The 19,834-nt window shown below is 43.8% G+C and overlaps 1 protein-coding gene across 10 annotated transcripts in view; it reads left to right on the forward strand.

Annotated features, from left to right (window-relative positions):
* Nucleotides 1–19,834, forward strand: part of SVIL (supervillin) — a 165,081-nt gene that overhangs the window by 106,592 nt on the left and 38,655 nt on the right. For 8 of the 10 annotated variants that reach the window (XM_048510552.1, XM_048510547.1, XM_048510553.1 and 5 more), the window contains 8 exons: nt 104–138; nt 2,316–2,377; nt 4,021–4,160; nt 4,843–4,938; nt 7,823–8,075; nt 8,261–8,834; nt 10,981–11,164; nt 15,010–15,142. In XM_048510552.1, the coding sequence (XP_048366509.1) occupies nt 104–138; nt 2,316–2,377; nt 4,021–4,160; nt 4,843–4,938; nt 7,823–8,075; nt 8,261–8,834; nt 10,981–11,164; nt 15,010–15,142 (1,477 nt within the window). The remainder of the gene's footprint in view (nt 1–103; nt 139–2,315; nt 2,378–4,020; nt 4,161–4,842; nt 4,939–7,822; nt 8,076–8,260; nt 8,835–10,980; nt 11,165–15,009; nt 15,143–19,834) is intronic. The other 2 variants (XM_048510549.1, XM_048510556.1) reach the window with 1 other exon arrangement.

Below are 19,834 nucleotides of genomic sequence, written 5' to 3' on the forward strand. Positions count from 1 at the left end.
GTTCCACTTACCTATAGTTAGGCTTAGTGATTTATAATTGTAACTTACCATTTCCCCCCCAAACTGATTTGTGTATTTTTTTTTCTTGGCAAAATTTCTGTAGGTCCATATTCAGTCCAGTAATGCCGTCTCCTGAGGGTAAGAGCATTTTTCTCTCCTTACATTATCTGTTCTTTTATATTTTGTATCAAGTTCTCATAAAAAGAAGGAATTTAATTCTCTGCGTGGTATGCTGCTCTTTCCTACACAAAACAAGAGGGAGGATGTGGGTAAGCATAAGTGACATCTGTGGGACTGAAACTAGGCAACAGGCCACTTTGGAGGGGTGTTTTGGCCCACAACTTTCCACTTGCTTGTCAAAATCAGCCTCCAGCAAAACTAAATGTGATTAGGAGTTTCTGCATTCACTTTAAGCATGACAATATGTGAAGAAGTGAATTCTGTTTGTGTTGCCACTTGGACTCCAGTCAGAAAAGGTGAGGTAAAATAATTGTATTTAAATCTGAGGAAACTGAGTCAACCTTCCTTTGGTAAGTTCGTACACTAAATAGTATAATTGCCTGTATTAAGTGGTATATATAGCTTCTCAGAATATGAGGTAGGTATCGCTACGTAGATGCCTCAGGAGGGCAAATTCTTGCTGCCGTGGGTTTTCCCCTAATTGATTAGAGCACCATGTATAATCATTATGTGGTCTTGATTTTTGTTCGTTGTAAAAGCAGCACCCTCTTGTCCCCACTTTCCTGGGTCTTTAAAGAATCCTGCAGGCACTACATGGCCTTTCTTCTCTTTGAACTTTTTGTCCACCGAAGACAAAATCAATCTGCTGAGCTACCTCTCAGTTCTCACTGAAAATATCTGAGCTATTGTTCTTTAGAGTTTTCATAAACCATCAGAACCATTTCATGAGGAAGTGAGTTGTGTTCTGGTACCATTCTGGCAGCAGTGAAAAGTGTTCCTCTTTTGCTTGGTCAAGAGAATGAAGGATGTTGGAGCAATGCTCAGTAAGCTTTTGAGATGAGCCTAGTATCTGTTGGGTAGAGAGCCATCGTGGTGTAGTGGTTAAGAGCAGGTATACTCTAATCTGGAGAACCGGGCTTGATTCCCCGCTCTGCCACTTGAGCTGTGGGGGCTTATCTGGTGAACCAGATTAGCTTGTGCATTCCAACACATGCCAGTTGGGTGACCCAGGGCTAGTCACAGTTCTTCGGAGCCTTCAATCCTGCCTATCTCACAGGGTGTTTGTTGTGAGAGGGGAAGGGAAAGAGTCTCCTTACAGGAAAGAAAGGGGGATATAAATCCAAACTCTTCTTCTACTCTCTCCTTCTAGTACAGTGAACTGAGAATCTTCTCTAGTAAAAAACCAGGAGGAGTAATTTGTGTATTGTGTTCAAGGAATACTTTGGTTATCAATGTTCTGGGTGTTTCAGTGAACATCAGCTACATATCAGAACTTTTGCCTTTATCCATTTAGGACAGTCAATGACCCCAGGATATCTGAGGTCAATGCAGTGCAAACTTTTATTGCTGATAGATATATTTGACACAAAAATCAAACAGGAAGTAATTGACCAGCAGGAAGCAGATATTTAAAAAGCCAATGATATGTTTATTGTCTATTGGTGGCATCTGCATACTGAACTCTCAAACAGATATTTTTCTGGTTTGACAGCTTGTAGAATAAATAACTAACAACATTCAGAATCTTCTTTCTCATTTTATTCAAGTGTACACATTTCTGGCTTTTAAAATCTTTACCATTTGGTATCATCTCATAATAAACTCTTGCTGGTTAGAAAGCTAGATACGAATAGACTCGCATTTAAAACTTGATCCTCTGTATTATGGAGGAATGATTACAAGACCATGGGGGTGTGGCAAACCATTGCCTTTATGTCTTAGTTTCTGTATGCTCCATATAAAAGCTAAACAGAGCACAAAAAGGTTTACTGGTATTTGTTGTTTGTAATCAGGAAGTAGGAAAATCATTTATATTATCATTTACCTCGGAACCGCTGAGAAAGGGAAATACTTTGGCTGCTTCTAAATTGCATTATATAACACTGCAGCTAAGATTCTCATTAAAAAGTCATGTTAATGCCATGCCCAGAGCTTAGGCTGACCTTTACCTGTTGATGTGCTTCCTTTCTAGTTGTGTCCCTGGCTTACTCGCAGGTGGCTGAGCTTTGCTTTGTTTTTTTTAACTCCTCCTTGCAACATAAAAATGGCTTCAGAGTCTCACAGAAATGTGGTTATTTAGACCAGTATCTGAAGTTAAGATAATGAATATAATGATCTGTGCTTTTTTTCTGCAGATGAAGAGAAATTGGACGAACGAGCCAAACTGAGTGTTGCTGCAAAGAGGTTGCTTTTCAGGGTAAGCATTCATTTTTCCCCATAGGTGAAGCTTATCTTGCCAAGGGACTAAATAAAACTGAAGAGCAGTTAGGTGCAACCAGAGGTGGGATCCAGCAGGTTCTCACCAGTTCCCGAGAGTGGGTTACTAATTATTTGTGTGTGCCGAGAGGGGGTTACTAATTGGGTCTGCTTTTCCGTTAGAAATTCCATTAGGTCCAAAAATCATAAAAGTTACCTGTGGATTTTCCTATGTGGCTGGTTAGCGAAGGTAGAAAACAGGATAATTCTCCCTGTTGGGCTGTGTTTTTAAAAACATGTTTTAGAAATATGGTAAAGTTCCTTGTTTAAGGAAAGTAAACTTCTTTTGATTTCTAGAAACAAAATTCAGTATTTGAAAGTATTAAGTATTTGACAGGCAGTCAATTAGAGGAGAAGTAGTTGTTTCTGTTGGCAGTAGACGATAGGACTTGCTATAATGAGTTTAAATTATGGGCAGAAAGATACCAGCTGGAAATTAGGAACTTTTTTTACAGTAAGAGTTTTTTACAGTAACAGAGAAATTATTAATGCCCCGCCCCCGGAACGCCCGGCCACACCCCCGTCATGCCCTGCCCAGCCCCATTGGCGCTACGCCACTGTTTGAATTCCACCACCATGGGAATCTGTTCCTAAAAGTTTTGGATCCCACTACTGGGTGCAACCTGTGGCTCTCCAGATGTTCATGGACTACACTTCCCATCAGCTTCCCCATTGGCCATGCTGGTGGGGGCTGATGGGAATTGTAGTCCATGAACATCTGGAGAGCCACAGTTTGCAGACTCCTGAGTTAGGGGGTGTATGAGTGTACATGTGTATGCATCCATGTGCAAAATAGTGCCCATGTGCAAAGGGGTTTTCATGTATCATTATCCAATTAATCACATGGGTACTTAAAAAGTGGAAGTCAGCAGGACAAGCTGCTTAAAAATGAAACTCTCTGACAACCTGTGCTTGTGGCTAGTGTGTGCTCTTCGGTACAGCTGAGCTTCACTATTCTACAAAAGCTTTAGGATTGTTCATTGGTTGCGCATGGGAACTGATCTGATGGTGTGGGGAGCTGGGGAGCTACCTCCTCGCCCCTTTGGTGGAACCTCCTTAAGAGGTTTGGTGTGGAGCCAACCATGAATCAGGACACCCAGGTGAGGGCTACTGAGACTTGCACCCCTTAGCAGTAAAGCGGATCTCCAGCAAGAGGCCTTCCACTCAGCTGAGTTCCATGATTGCTGCACAAGGTTAACGGTTTCCTCCAACAGGTGGGTTGGAGGAAGGTTTCACTGGAAGACAGCACTCGGGGGGGCCCAGCGTTCAGATCAGATCCCACGCTGCGCCTCACCCTTCTTTTCATCCTTTGTCAATAAAATGGTTTGGTTATGACCAAACTTTTTACCCCACAGACAAGAGTGTTGTGTCGTTATTGTGGTTTGAGGACTCTGAGCAGTACCGGTCCCACCCTTAGGTGGCAAAGGTTAAAACCAATATCTTAAGTTTCACCTAGAAACAAATCGACAACTGTCATAATTGTTGTTAGATAATATTGGGTACATTGTCCTGTCCCAACAACTGAGCTGCACTATTTTGCAAAAGCTTTTAGGGTTGTTCATTGTGGGATATGCTTGGTTGTAGGAAATGGAAAAAGCTTTTGATGGAAAAAATGCTCCAAAGCCTCGTTCCAGGAATTCAGCAGTGGAGAGAAGGCTGAGGCGAATGCAGGATAGATCACGCACACAGCCCGTAACACCGGAGGAAGTGGTCATTGCAGCTACGTAAGTCCATGCAATGTGTTGGCTCCACTGCTTCCTCAAACAAGGAGTGCATTTGATTCTTGACATTTATGTTAGATAGGAAAAGGCTCATTGCAAAGAGACCTCTTCCTTGAGGATTGTTTGAGAATTGGGATGGGGGGACAGCTACACAGGTGGTGTTCGGTTAGTGAGGGTATGAGGCAAGGCAATCTTCATGAACCATAATCTGGAAAAACATTTCTAGACCAATAGATGGAAGACAGTAGGAGAGGAGTGCCTTGCCACTTTGGTTTGTGCGCCAAAGTTAATCTTGCTTTGAAGAACTCTTCCGTGTTAGAACAGGAAAAACCTTCTGAACATGGTCATCCTCAGAGTAATCAGTTTTTAAGCTGCATTTTTTTGTATCTTGTAACTTTCTAGCAGAGCAGAAGAGGTGCCACAAACAAGGTTTTTAGAAGTATTTGAGAATATAAATAGTGATCTAGGTTTATGAGAAACCAGCTGGGGACTTCATGCATCTTGGTTACAAGACAGTTTGGGACTTGGCCATGCAGTTTGTAGAAGTTTGTCATATCTTTTAATGGGGGGGGGGGGGGGGGATACTGTTTGTCTTCTGCAGTGAACACCATGTGTGTTTCTTAATGTTTCTCTCTTCTCTCTCCTTGTGAACTTTTTTCCCCCTTTCCTTGGCTATTGTTTAAAGTGAACCTACCCCAGCCTCATGTACTGTGAATACCCACACTGTAGTGGCAAGAGTACCTAAACCCACTATAGTTAAGAGCACTGTACATCCTACCAGGTACTGGGGGAACACAACTTGCATGTTACAGGGAGCACAGGGGTCAATGCTGCCAAATGCATCTATAACAGCAAGTGCATTAAACCATTTGGTGGAACTTTTAAGGATGTTTTTACTGCAAGTTATCTTTTGCTCTCTGTTTAACTGGTGCATCGGTCAGCTTCTGAGCTTTTGATTCATTCGTTTTCCAGTTTGGCATAATGGCTGCCTTTAAGGGGTGCAATTGATAATTTTAGAAGCAAAAACTATGTGTGTTTTGAAAAAAACAATCTTGAAAAAACATAACATAAGAAAGAGCCTGCTGGATCAGACCAGAGTCCATCTAGTCCAGCACTTTGCTACTCGCAGTGGCCCACCAGGTGCCTTTGGGAGCTCACGTGCAGGATGTGAAAGCAACGGCCTTCTGCTGCTGCTGCTGCTCCCGAGCACCCGGTATGCTAAGGCATTTGCAATCTCAGATAAAAGAGGATCAAGATTGGTAGCCATGACAATCCAAATTAAAAGCCATGAGCAAGGCCCTTTGTGTCTCGAACAGAAGCGGGATGTCCCGAGATCACAACCAGCATTTTGTAGCTTCTAACTTTAGCTTACAGAATTAATGGAAGGATGGGAACTTTTAAGTGGAAGCACAGATCCCCTCCTTGTAATTAAAGATGAGATGTTAAGGACAGTATCAAAGAAACATGCTGCTGAGTTCTGTGGCATCTTAAAGGCTAATAAAGAAACTTTCCATATGCTTTTGTGGACAAGAGCCTGCTTTGTTGCATGCCAGCATTTAAATGCTAGTAGATGTTGGATGGGATCCCTCCTTTTCTTTTCCATGCTGGTTTCCAAACACCCTTCATATATCTTGGTCTCCTTCCCCTCTCAGGAACCAAAGGGGTGGTTGGCCTCCTAATTCCGGGGTAAAATGTGGATAGGACTGGCCAAACCAAGCCAGAGGCTAGGAAGGGCTGAGATCATAAAGCATTTTGTGACATTGCTCAGTTCCAACCCCACTGCTTCTGGCAATACTTTGTAGCGTGCTAAGTCTTCTGAATGTGAATTCGACAAAGTTACCAAGGGTGGTTCTTTCAGGCCCCCCAGTTTTGTTTTTAGCCCCGGGGTCACAATGAGGAGCCATTTTGACCTTCTTTTCTGGGTGACCCCTGTAAAGATACAGAAGGCCCAGAATCGACACAGAGACACAGCAGTGCAGGTGAATGTTCTGCTGTCACTGCTGTGCACTCAGGTGGCATGATCCTTGATGTGGCAAGCAATCCAATGCTCACAGTGCTCAGCATAGCCCTTGCGAAGTGCTTCTTACTCTGTCACTCATGCTGCTTCCTGTATCAACTAGTGCTTCTGTGCTAAGAGAGATTTATTTGTGTGTGTGGCACATGTTCTCTCACCCCAAGGATCTCCCTTAATCTTTAGAGAATAGCTAAGGGAAAGTGGGGGTTTTGCCATGTAAGCTGTACCCCTAAACCAAGCAACCTGAAGCATAGAAAGGGGGATTTTCAATGTCATTTTCTTATGTAGACGGTACAAGAAGTTCTCACGCAAGAAAAGATAATACCTTGCCGGCTTGCAATTGTGCTATAATCTTATTCAATTGAAAACCTAAAAGGCTGCCAGGTTTGGGGGGTTGCATAACTGGTTAGCGTGCCAGAGTCTCATTTATTATCAGAATTAGCCAGACTAACTAAGAATGGCCATACACCACCACCCACAGAATTGGGAAGGAGCTGTAAGCATGTCCGTCCTTTCCATGCCTGGGCTGGGCGAGGTTTCCCATGTTAGGCTTTTTATTGAAAAGGATTATAGCACAATTTCAAACCAGCTTGATATTAGCCTTTTTTTTGCATGAGAATTTCTTGTACAGTGTATTGTCAAAGGCTTTCACGGCCGGAATCACTGGGGTGCTGTGTGGTTTCCGGGCTGTATGGCCGTGCTAGAACACAGCCATACAGCCTGGAAACCACACAGCACCCCAATTTCTTGTACAGTCTACATATACCATTTGCTTCCCCTTTTTTTTCTGATTCCCTCTTGGTCCACTGTTTAGACTCATGAAGGTTGTATACATGTGCCCCATGCGACTCTGCATTGCTGCAGTGTGTTAGAGTCCGAACTAAAGTCTGGGATGGACATGCCTTTAGAGAGCCAGTGTGGTGTAGTGGTTAAGAGCAGATGGATCCTAATCTGCCGAACCGGGTTTGATTTCCCACACCTCCACCTGAGTGATGGAGGCTTATCTGGTAAACCAGATGTGTTCCCCACTCCTACATTCCTGCTGAGTGACCTTGGGCTAGTCCCAGTTCTTCAGAACTCTCTCAGCCCCACCTACCTCACAAGGTGTCTGTTGTGGGGAGAGGAAGGGAAGGAGTTTCTAAGCCTCTTTGTAAGCTTCCTTACAGAAGAGAAAGGTGGTGTATAAATCCAAACTCTTACTCTTCTTCTTGTAGTGGCTAGGACAAAGCAGTGAGATCAGAAGGGTGCAGCCCCACAATACAGAGGTACTCCTCTGTTCTGCACACCCACCTGGAGCAAATCTATGGTTAGCAAGCCTGTTTTTAGGATCTGGCAGTTTGGAACCAAATGCATTTTTTTTTCAGAGTACAGAATTTAAGTTAGCTTCTCCCCGTCTACATTGTATTTTCCTTTGTCAAAAGCATTCACACACACCATCACTGCTCTTTTATGCTGGTAACTCTTCACCCGGAATTCATGTAAGCTGATGAGTGGCACACATCCAAATATCTAATGCTTTATGTCTGCTGGCTTTTTCTGTGGTTTATCTGAAGTGTTCCTGGATTTTTTTCCTCCTCTGTATGTATTTAAAAAGCTGAAACTGCTAACTTCTTAACAACGCTAAATACTGATTCCCGGTTCTGCTTTTAAGGTTGCAGGCATCTGCCCACCAAAAGACTTTAGCAAAAGATGAAATCAAAGAAGCCAAAGAAGGCCTTGAACAAGACCAGTCTGGGGAACCGGACTCTTCCTCCCTCAGCTTGGCAGAGAAGATGGCCTTATTCAACAAACTCTCTCAGCCAGTGACAAAGACCGTCTCTACAAGGAACAAGGGAGACCTGAGACAAAGGAGATCTAATATGCGTTACCAGACCCAGCCTATCACCCTGGGAGAAGTTGAACAGGTCTGTGTGAATATCCTTTTCTAGAAGCCTGATTCTTACATAGGACTGGGCGCAGGTTAAATGTTAGGAACAAGATCTACCAGACCACAGCCCGAAAAGCCCACAACAACCAGTTGAGTCCGGCCGTGAAGGCTTTTGTGTAACAAATTGCTAATTTCTGTTTCTCCGTATGTTGCTCGGTACAGGTACAAAATGACAGTGGAAAGCTCGGTCCTTTGTTTTCCACCATCGTAACATCGGTACCCACCATGATAGCTCCCTGGTCGTCGGTATTCACAAAGGATCTGCACGTGAAGGCAGCGGAAGAAGAGACAGCCAGTGAGGCGAACCAAGCCAATTTGAGATACCAGTCGCCGGTTGAAAATGTGGATGCTCTGTTAAAAAACACCCTGAAAACCGAACAATGGCAGCCTTCGGTGGCAGTGAGAGAGAGCAGTCGTCAGTCAAGGGAGCGTGAAGAGGCACAGCTCGAGGGATTTGTCAAACATGAAGAGAACGGCATGAAAACACACAGTTCCTTTGAGGAAGAGCTCCTGCATCCTGCCCCTAATAAAACAGAGGACTACAACAAAGAGGCAAAATACGCATTCCCACGAAAAAGCAGCATGGAATTGTTCAGCCCGCAACCCCTTTGTCAGCCTGCAGAACAAAAGGAATTTATTGCAGACATCCTGCAGGGTAAACAAGAAGTCAAAGGCCAATCCTTTGAAGAAACGATGGAGTTGGAAGAAGGCATGACAAGACCAACCCTGCTGAGAGGTAAGTAGCTTCGTGGGGCCTGGCTACTTAGTCGATTAATCATATGAATTTTGATATCTGAAAGGATTAAATCTGCATATATTTGCATATGAACAGGGGAACTTGTGAAGAAAACCTGATTGATGTCCACACATGCTAGTAGGCCCCTTTCTGAGGGGAGGGGGAGGATTATCTCCTACAAGAGGATGCCCGTGGGTCGTGGCTTTTGCAAACACTCATCATAATACGTACATTGTTTTGATACATTGTTATGTTGCTGCTCACTTGACCCATCGAACCCAGCATACATAAAGCTCCCAGAATATCACCTATCCAGGCAGGGACTAGATCCAGACCAGTTTGACTCGATCCAGCACCATGCATCTGCCAACCTTTTTCCTTGTCCCAACAAGTCACAATTGACTTAGGGCGACCCCACAGGGTTTTGAAAGCAAGAGACGTTCAGAGGTGGTTTGCCATCACCTGCCTCTGTGTCACGACCCTGCACTTCCTTGGTGGTCTCTCATCCAATAGCAAACAGGGCCGGCCCTGTTTAGGTTGTACGATCTGTTGAGATTAAATTAGCCTGGGCTTTCCATGTCAGGGCTAGTAGTCTTTAAAAAAAAACCTGTTGCCTAGTTCGTCAAGGGTACCTATTTTATCACCAGAAAGGAATGGTGAAAGTGGGGCCCCTTCCACACATGCAGAATAATGTACTTTCAATCCACTTTCACAATTGTTTGCAACTGGATTTTGCTACTCCGCACAGTAAAATCCAGCTGCAAAGTGGATTGAAAGTGCATTATTCTGCATGTGCAGAAGGGGCCTGGGGGAATCGGCACACAACTATCAGATTTTCTATGTTGACCTCTGTGGAGCCGGACATTCAGTCTTCTGGTCCATATAGTCCAGTACTTTACCCTGAGCTGGCCTAGGCAGCTGACAGGTACTTTTACACAGTGGCAACGTGGGCTCTGAATGTTTCACAGCTTCTTTCCAGCTGCAAAGGTAGTGCTGGTCTGGGGCAGTGAGAGGTCTGCCTTTTCCCGTGATTCTTTTGTGCTGATTTATTGTGGGTCCACAACGCATCCAAATGGTCTACGGGTTTAGAGTATTGAAGCAGGGATAAAGAGACATGATTTCAGATCTCTGCTATGCTCACCTGGTGGCACTGGATGAATTTTGCTCCTACAGAGTCACTGTAAGGGCAAAATGAGAAAGGGAGAACCATGTACTGAGCTGCCTGGATTAAGTGTGGGATAAAAATGTCATAGGTGAAAAACAACAGTCATGTCAGGAGACCCAACTTTTTTTGCCTGAAGGCTCTGGGCTGGGAGTAGAGAGCTTATCTGAAAGTTTCTGGGAAATATTTCTTAGTACACCTTGGGAATAAAGATGCTGTTTCCGTTGCTTCTTTGTGAAGCTTCCTTCTTTTCCATAGTGGTGCATAGGAGTGTGGCACCCGTTGGGTGAGAATGTGCTGGCACGCTTACTACATCACAGCACAGTGAAAAATCTCAATGTCATGGATCAGAAGTACAATTTTTGCAGCCTCTTTTTTTGCCGGGGGTGGGGGTCCAAAGTTTTGTTGTCCCAGGAAAATCCCAGCCAGAGGCATATCTAGGGGAAATGTAGCTTTGTACAAAATCTGAGTTTTCTGGGGGGGAGGGGGGGGCGCACCTCCCCCAGTATGGGCAGCTGCCCTCCCCCATCATGACCAAACAATTTTTTTTGCACCTGGTCTTGAAGTCAGTGTATGGATCTAGGGGAAAGGAAGAGGCGTGTGGGGGGCGATTTTCCATCCCCCACATGACTAAATGGCCGCAGCTTGGGGACATTTGACCCTATGTGTCCCCCTGGGCAGTACACCCCTGAATTCCCAGCACCTAACTGAAAAATCCAGTTTCTGATTTCATTGGGTTGGAGAGTTTATGTGAATTCTGCTCTCGTCAAACTGGTTCCTTAACAAGTTCTTCCAGTCCTGAAACGTTAACATTGTATATTCCTTTTGTTTTGTGAAGAATCTGGTACTTCAGTGCCAAATACTTAACTTGTAGCCATGATTAGTTTAATCAGTTATAAGAAAGAAGATGCTGTCTGTCAGTTTGACTGGTGTTGTGGGGTTTTTTGCGCAGTCAAGCACTCATTCTGAACTTCTCCCCCTCAGAGCACATCGAGCCAATTTCAGAACCCGAAGGCACAACAATTAATGTTTCTCAGTCCGCCGTATCCTGTAGGCTGCAGGAAACATCTGAGCTGTTGGAAGGAAAACTCGACTCCAGGGACAGCAAAGAAGAAATAACAGAGGATACTCTTGACGCATCCGGCAAAACCATGTCAATTAAAGAAAGGTAAATAAACTCTTGCTTCTTCCAAAGGGGATGTTTTTTTCCCTTTTATGTAGAAGAATTTGGAGTTACGATGTGTAAGAATATCCAACGGGGAATTTCCTAATATCCAGTCTGTTGTTTGTTTGTTTTTAAGGAAGAAAACGAAATCTTTTTTCTTTCAATAATTTATTTCAGGAAACAAAACAGCAGTTCTCTGGGGCAGGGGCAGCATCCTTGGAAATTTGATGAATTGAGATTAATGGTTAAAAGCGAACAAGAAGCATGACATTCTTTTCAACTTTATTTTTTAATGTATCTGTGGATACCAAAGATAGTTTGTAGATATTTGCAGAAGGGCTGACCATACAGGAGCTGATTATAAGCTTTGGGTACCCTGTTGTCAGAATATGATCTTGAGTGCAGGTATCATTATACTATCTGAAAGAGAGCCTGTGCCCATACGAACCAGCCTAAGCACTGAGGTCGGGCAGAGGGGCTCTCATAGTGGTCCCTTCCCCTGCCAAGGTGTGGGGGGAGGAAGTATACAGGAGGGCTTCCTCCATGGCTAGACCCAGACTATGAAACATTTTCCCCATGGAAATTCACCAGGCACCAATCCTTGATGGGTTTCAGCATCTGGTGAAGACCTTTGACCCCCTTGATGCCCCCTCTGAGGGCTGCTAGTCTGGAGTGGTGGAGGGTATGTGGATGGGTAATATGATGGCTTTTACAATTTATGATTTTTTTTTACTGTTGCTTCTAATTTTGTAAGCCGCCTTGAGACTTCCATATAGGGCAGGTATAAATTCCAATAACTAAGTGAATAAAATATTAAAAGCGTCTACTTTTTCTGGTAGAAATAGGCATTCAGGCTGATCACTGACCAAGCAGGAGATCTTATATTTCTTTCCCTTGTCCAGTGACTGACAGAGATCAGAATAAATCATGCAAAATGAGAGGGAATATTTAAATACATCCATTTGTGTAAGCAATTTAGGTCACAATTCAGCTTCCTCTGATGTTAGAATCTGGATCATCTTGCTACAGCTTGTACACAAAACAGGCCCTGAAGAAGAGTTAGTTTTTCTACACTGCTTTTCTCTTCCTTTGAGGAGTCTCAAGGTGGCTGACAATTGCCTTCCCTCCACAACAGACAACTCGTGAGGCAGGTGGGGCTGAGAGTTTTGAGAGAATTGTGACTGTGCCAAGGTCACCAAGCAGTCTTCATGTGGAGGAGCAGGGACACAAACCTGGTTCACCAGATTAGATGCTGCCACTCATGTGGAGGAGGCAGGAATGGTTCTCTAGATTAAAGACCACCACTTGTAACCACTACACCACACTGTCCCAATGATAGATGTCTGCTCAGCTGCTTGTGCTCTGCAATTTTAAGGATTTTATGCATAGAATAATAATTCATTGTGACATTGTTTACATCTTACCAGCTGACCCGAATGGTAGAGTCCTAAACAATAGCATTAGTCAAGACAGGTTAAAATACATAAAAATACTGACTATGTAATTTATACTCTGGGAGTCTCTTTTGTAATTTAAGAAATTCAAGGGCAAATAGCCTCTTATGTGCTGAGCTTTGAACTAACAGCCAGTGAAGTTGTTTTTCTTTTCATACTTTTGCTAGAAAACGTTGCACGCTCATTTCCAAAATACCAAAAAGTTACCAACACTGCAAATACTTAAAGGTCTCTTTGAATGGCATCCCACCTACTCGTCTGAGATATAAACGGGCAAACTCATGACCAGGCAAGAATAAGGAACTTTGACCTTCAATGTCGAGCAACCACAGAAGCCTCAGTTATGCTCAGAGACTGTTGAATGAGCACATTGAATGATCAAAGAGATGAAAGAAAGATCTCTTGAGCAAAAGGCAGTGGTTGCAAACGGGCTTTCAAGAAGAGACTGAAAGATTAGCTACTCTGTATTACTTAGACTTCTTCCCTAGGAAAAAATGTCCATCAGACCCTAAAAGATAAACCAAAACTGCATCCCTATACATCATTTATGAATGTTTGCCAACAAAATCCCAGCCAATGAGTACACAGGATTCCCATTGGTTGGAAGTGTGTCCCTCGCATTCCAACTACTCCCCACCTCCCTTCCCAAGACCTGCAGACCTTGGGAGGTGAGGTGGGGGGAGAAGCACAAAGGATTGCCCTTCCACCTACCTTCCCTGTTTCCCAAGCCATGCTGGGAAACAAAGGATCCCCCCTCACCTCCCTTCTGTGTTTCCCAAGTCCCTTCCCAGTTTCCCACACTACAGGGCTTGAAAAACAAGGGGGGAGAACAGCCCTCTTGTGCCTGTCCTCTCCCCCTCCCCCCTCTAGAGTCCATTTTACAGTTCAAATTGGGAAATCCATGTTGGAGAATTGAGGAGAAGCTGCAATTTGTGTTTGATTGCTATACAGGGTAGGTGCCCTAGACTGAGCCTGTGTTATCCATAACATGTAAATTGGCCCTAATAATGTATTAGGCAGGACTGACTGTCACTAAAGCAGGATGAAGTGCGCATGTCCTTATTATACACCTGTCCACAGTGGCAAGTATGCACCTACTAAGAACATAAGAAGAAGAAGAGTTTGGATTTATATCCCCCCTTTCTCTCCTGCAGGAGACTCAAAGGGGCTTACAATCTCCTTGCCCTTCCCCCCTCACAACAAACACCCTGTGAGGTAGGTGGGGCTGAGAGAGCTCCGAGAAGCTGTGACTAGCCCAAGGTCACCCAGCTGGCCTGTGTGGGAGTGTACAGGCTAATCTGAATTCCTCAGATAAGCCTCCACAGCTCAGGCGGCAGAGCTGGGAATCAAACCCGGTTCCTCCAGATTAGATACATGAGCTCTTAACCTCCTACGCCACTGCTGAGTCCATCTGCTCTACCAGGTTTGAGGCACAATGGGGTATAGCCATGGACTCCAATCTAGAGAACCAGGTTTGATTCCCCACTCCTCCACATGAAGCCTGCTAGGAAATCTTGGTCTAATCACAGTTTTCTCAGAACTCTCTCAGTTCCACCTACTTCACAAGGTGCTTGTTCAGGAGAGGGGAAGGAATTGTGATTGTAAGCCATTTTGAGAGTCCTTAAGGTACAGAAAAGTGGGATATAAAAACTAACATTTCCACAATGCTTCCAGAGAACTTTCTGACTTCACAGGGAAGCAGAAGAAACAAAAATACTCCCTGACCACCCCAAAGCCCTCCATAGGAGGAAACCAGAGTTACACCACCCAAAAGGGTGGCATAAACCTGCTTCCCTGTCACCGGTGTTCTCAGGGCCAAAGCCTGGTGGGAAAACCTGGAACACCCCCAGTTGTGTCTACCTACAAGTTTGGTCAACACAACTCTGGAAGCGGTGGCTGGAAGCAGGTTGGGCACCGCAGACTTCTGCAGCACCCACCCACCTACCTCTCTGTTTGCCCTCCTGGCCAGCGTAAGTGCCACTTACATTGGCCTTGAGGACAAATGGATAGCTGTGAACCCTCCTCCTAAGGCCGTTCCACCCCCATCTGGATTGTGCTGTAACTCTTCTTCATAGTTTTTGTATAAGATTGCTGCACTATCCCATTGATTTTTCATTTGATTTATTTTATCTATAATCCTGCTTGGAGACCATTCATCAAAAGAGACAGTATATATTTTAAAAATCAATAGAACAGATTTTTAAAACCCAATAATGCAGGTATGCTTGCTGGGGAGCCGGTATTGGCAGAAGTTCCCAACTGCATGTATACTCAAGTGGCAATCCTGAGTGTGTTGCTTTTTAACATATGTGACAGCCTTTTAAATGAAGACTCACATGGAATACTCTGCATATTCCTTCTCAGTGCGGTATGCTTCTTTTTCTTCCTTTTCAGATTGGCCCTCCTGAAGAAGAGCGGTGAGGAAGACTGGAGAAACAGGCTGAACAAGAAACATGAGTATGGTCGAGCGTCTCTGATTGAGCGCAGCTCTCAGCTGCAAGAGGCGGAGCTCGTATTTACAAAGAAGGTAAGCTTGCCTGTTTTGAGGACAGTAAAAGTGGACAAGCGTGCATTTCACGAGATAACACCGATGGCTTGTAGCACCATTTGACACTTTGCAGGCTCTGAACTTGAAACAAGAGCACTTTTTTGTTGAATCGCAGATGCTTAACATTTTGTCGCAGATGCTTAACATAGTTTAAGCAAAGAAATGTTTTATGGCCAGATCTAATTACAGAGGGAAATTCGCATTATATTTTGCAGAAGTTTTAAGCAACATAAAAAAATAAATAAACTTCCTGACAGACAAAGCCACAGTTCATTGGTGTTCATCTAACAAAGAACTTTCTCACTGTCCAAAACTATGAAACGATCTGGATTTTTTCCCCCTAATAAGCACATCTGAAAGCGGAAAGGATTCTGTATGTGTGCAGAAGACACAGTTATTAGAACTGTTGCTTGTATTTAATTTGTCAAATAATCACTTCTTTTCTTCAATGGCTTGTGGAGCCCTGCCTGTGTGACCACTTTGATTGTTAACTTCATACCACTTTGAATGCTCGTTTCATTTTATTTGGTGAGGACACCTTTTATGTGCCAAGCAATCTGACTGTTGCCTTGTGGCATGTTGCTTAACTTTCTGAAGCTCACCTCTTGGATGAACTCTTTTTAAAGGAGTTGGAAAATGTCTGGGGGCTGGGGGCTGTTGGAGGATGGGTTCTATAGGGTTAAGTGGAGGAATCAGTCGTGTTGTTTTTGGCTTCAAAGTGTGCATGCAGTGCAGCAGGGCCTTGATGCTTCTGTGCCAACAATAACAACAAAAACTTACTCCCTACAACTTTATGGTTTTTATATTTCTAAATAAGCACTAATAAATAATGATGTATTGTTTTTTATTAGTAGCAGAGATCAAAAAGTGTGGCCACAGCTGGCAAAATACTGAAATTCCATATCTGTTTCAATAGCCAAAGGAAATTGTTTCAGGATTGCATCCCTCTGTGTTGGAAACCTTCCTTAGATCTCTAACCTAAATGCATTTAGGTTACTTGCAGTAATTATTTTTTGAACACATGGTGTTCTTTAACCTAAACTATTCCTCCCACCTTGTCACGCCACTGGGCCATGGTGTCCAACACAGTCCTCTCCCCAGGGTCCTGAAGTGCCTTTCCTCTGGCCTTCAGACAGGTCTCAACTGCTTCACATCTGCTGCCTATCCCCATGCTGGGAAACAGCTTTCATCCTCCTCGGTCATCCGGGCCCGTAACCCCTTTATTCCCTCCCACCAGATTGGGCCCTGCCCATGATCTTTCCCCCGGCTCTTCCTTCAGAGCCTTTTTTTAAAGCATCCCCACCTGCCCAGCTGTTTCTTGGTCTTTGCGGATGTGAGGCAGGGCTGGTTCTCAGGCTGGCTTGCCTCTGTGGCTGGCCTGGGCCTTTTCTGGGCTGTTGGGGGCTGCTCCCTTGCTGGTCTGGCTGGCCTGATGGTGAGGAGAGACTTCTGGCATCCACCTGACCCTTCCACTAGCTGCATCTTTGACCTGTGGCCTTCTACTTAGGCAGGCCTTGGCCTCTCTCCCCCTCATGCCTCTTGGCTGCCATAGCCCTCCTGGACCTGGGACCATCCCAGTGAGAGTTTTTCCTTGGCAGATTGGGATGAGCCATGGCAGAGGGGCTGGGAGTCTTGAGGTGCAGTCTGTGGGCACTCTAAGCTTCCCTCAACACATTTGTGAGGCTTGGACTAGACAGTCCAGATTTAGCTGGTAGATTATAACCAACTGTAGGATTAGTTGATTGATTATTGAGGTCTGAGAGTTAGTTGTATCTGTCTTTGAAGCTTTGTTGGTTTGATGAGTTACTATGAGTTATGGAGGATGCAAAAGAAAACAAAGCCTTTTAACTATGAATGCCTTTCAGTAATTGTTTCCTTCAGTATATCAAAGAGGCATTTTTATTAAACACTTGTTAATATACACGTTTGTTTAAATTTAAGCATTCGGTCTGTTAAAAGACTCGTTGAAAGACTTGCTGTGAACATATCTGTAATCAGCTTCTGAGCCAGCTGTTTTGAGTTCTTTCTAACTTTTGCCGCTGAAACAAGCTTTTAAAAACCATTTTTAATGCTATATGTCTACAATGTAAGTCTTTTTTTTCAGTTCTTCCCCAAATGTTCTGATTTTTTTTGCCAGACAAGTTGGAGGAATCATAGAATCATTGAGTTGGAAGAGACCACAAGGGCCATCAAGTCCAACCTCCTACAGTTCAGGAACACACAAGGAAAGTCCTTGAGGATGGGATCTTCCCCCTAAATTCTTCTCCCTCCACCCAGCCCTCACACCTTTATTCCAAACAGCAGTATTTTTTTATTTTTGTAGATAAGGAGCAATCCTATGTCATCCTCTGATCAGCCGCTTTCAAGGCTTTCCTTATCCTTAACATCTTGTTTTACAAACCTGTTAAACCTTTTTTTTTGGAATGAATGCGGTCTAAGCATACCATCAGAATGGAAAGATGCACACTGCTAATGTCCCGTCCACAAAGGTGCCATTTTTCTTCTGTCAAGGTCACCGTTTTTCCTTGCCGTACCACCAAAAGATGTTTTGAGGGCTTTAAAATTGGAGTGCTGTGGGGTTTCCAGGCTACAAAATGGTTTTGATGGCGCTAACACATAAAATTGTAGTGGTCTATTGCCAGAATCCAATAATCCCTCTGAGTTCCCAGCTTCCCTTTTTTCCCTTTTCCTTTATCAAAGTCAATCTCTAGACTCCTCTGCTTCTGCTGTATCTAGGATATGACAACAGTGACAAAAGGGTGTGGAAAGCATAGCCTGTATCCAAGCCAAGTTGGCCCTGTAGCTCTGCCATCATTTAAAGGGCCACTTGCCTCAGCTTTCTCAAGGACTGATTTACCTTTTCCACTTCAGTCCTTCCCCCGCATGTCCCAACTGTCAGTTTTCAACTGTCATTTACCATCCAACTGAAAAGAACTCTCTGGCTTCCCCAGTTCTGGTGAAGAAGCTCCATTTCCTTCATTAACACCAAATTCCTTTTAAATAAAAACATTAAACCCACTTTCAAACTTGATAGTATTTTCCATGTGTCACCACCATGTCCATTTTTGACAGACACATCCAGTTTTATGCTGAACCCCAAACTGAGACCGTTAACGGTCAACAGGTTGTCTGTCTTTGCATAGCCAAAGATGCTGGTGCGCAATGGAATTTCAAAACAAACCTTCCTTTGAGACGTCAGCACTCACATACGAAATGATCTTGTATTCCAACATACAGTTACTAGGCAGGCAGATTGTATGGGAGTGAATTAGGGCAAATCCACTCAAAAGCGCTGTGATGACTGCATTCAGTCTGGTATCTTGTTGATAAATCTATAAATAACCGTATTATTTTTCTTGCCAGTAAAAATTAGCCTGGCAGCTCAACCCTGCCCCGAAGCTACGCATTTGTTTCATCCTGGAAATTTCTTAGGAAATGAGCAATGCTGAAAGGGAGGATATTTTTTGTTGTTCTTGCAGATAATGAATGCTGTTGATCAACTGCTCTTGCATGCTAGTATGCAGCATTTAGAGTCTGTAGCTGATTTCGCTTGGCATGATTTGGATGTGTGGCAACTTGTAAAACTCAGAAGGTTCTCTTTGCAAGGTTATACAGCCCCCAAATGGAGCGTAGCTGCAACGCTTGTTGACGGTTAAATATGACTCAAGCTGAATACTCGCACCTGCCTATGGAGGATATTTTCTTTTTTATTTCCAGGAGTTACAAATATTTCTCCAATGCTTAGGCGACTGTTTCTGAAGAATGTAGAAAATGTCACAGTTGCAATTAGAGTATTCCATAATGCAGCAGTAATAAGAAGTGTTCACAGGAGTAAAACTCTGCAAAATCACACGCATATTGTAGAGGGCAGTATGTTTCATGGAATGTTAAGTGCGTATTATTCTACTAATAGCTGTGAGTAGGTAGATTTCAAGGATTTATTTTTGCAACCTAAAACACTCATTCAGTAGTCGTAGCAAACCGTTCCTGTATTGCAACACATTATTTTTGTGGCAACCAATCCTGTTTTACATCACAACATTAATAGGTGCTTTTCCTCTTATAGGTGCTTTTAATAGGTGCTTTTTCTCCCTGACTTTGAAACGTAGAGAGAGGAAAAGCCTATTTAATTCAGAACGTACAAGTTTCTGGATGTGAATCAAGTTGTCACTAGAGCTGGGCAGTTTTACTATTCCCTTTGCCGCCTTGGTTCCCTTTAAAGTTCGCTTTTGTTATCATACAACAAAACGATCCGATCCTCTGCCAGATTAGGAACGTGTGTCCGAGTGGTTTCTTTCGTGTTTGTTTTTGCAGGAATATCTGCTTTTCTTTCGTGGGCAGCTTAGAATCCCAGATCATTCACAGAATTCCAGGTGATGCTGCTGGCATATTAAATCGATCAACAGGGCTCAAATTGTGTTTCATCCCAGCAGTGGCTCCTGCAAAACAGACACTTCTGATCGCTTGCACAGAGCTGTTCTCAGGGCTGTGTGACAAGATGTAGAGCTAGTCTTTATTACGGTTTATGCCAAGCCTTGGTTCCTAGAAAAGTGGTAGAGAAAGCACCGCTGGCTTAGCAGCCTGCTTCGCTATTGGAACTTCTGCTTGCCTTCAGTGACATGCGCCCATTGCACATCTTAATCGGAGCAAGAGCAGTGTTACTTGCAATGG

This window comes from Sphaerodactylus townsendi, linkage group LG11 (genome assembly GCF_021028975.2).
Source record: "Sphaerodactylus townsendi isolate TG3544 linkage group LG11, MPM_Stown_v2.3, whole genome shotgun sequence".
Classification (NCBI taxonomy): domain Eukaryota; kingdom Metazoa; phylum Chordata; class Lepidosauria; order Squamata; family Sphaerodactylidae; genus Sphaerodactylus; species Sphaerodactylus townsendi.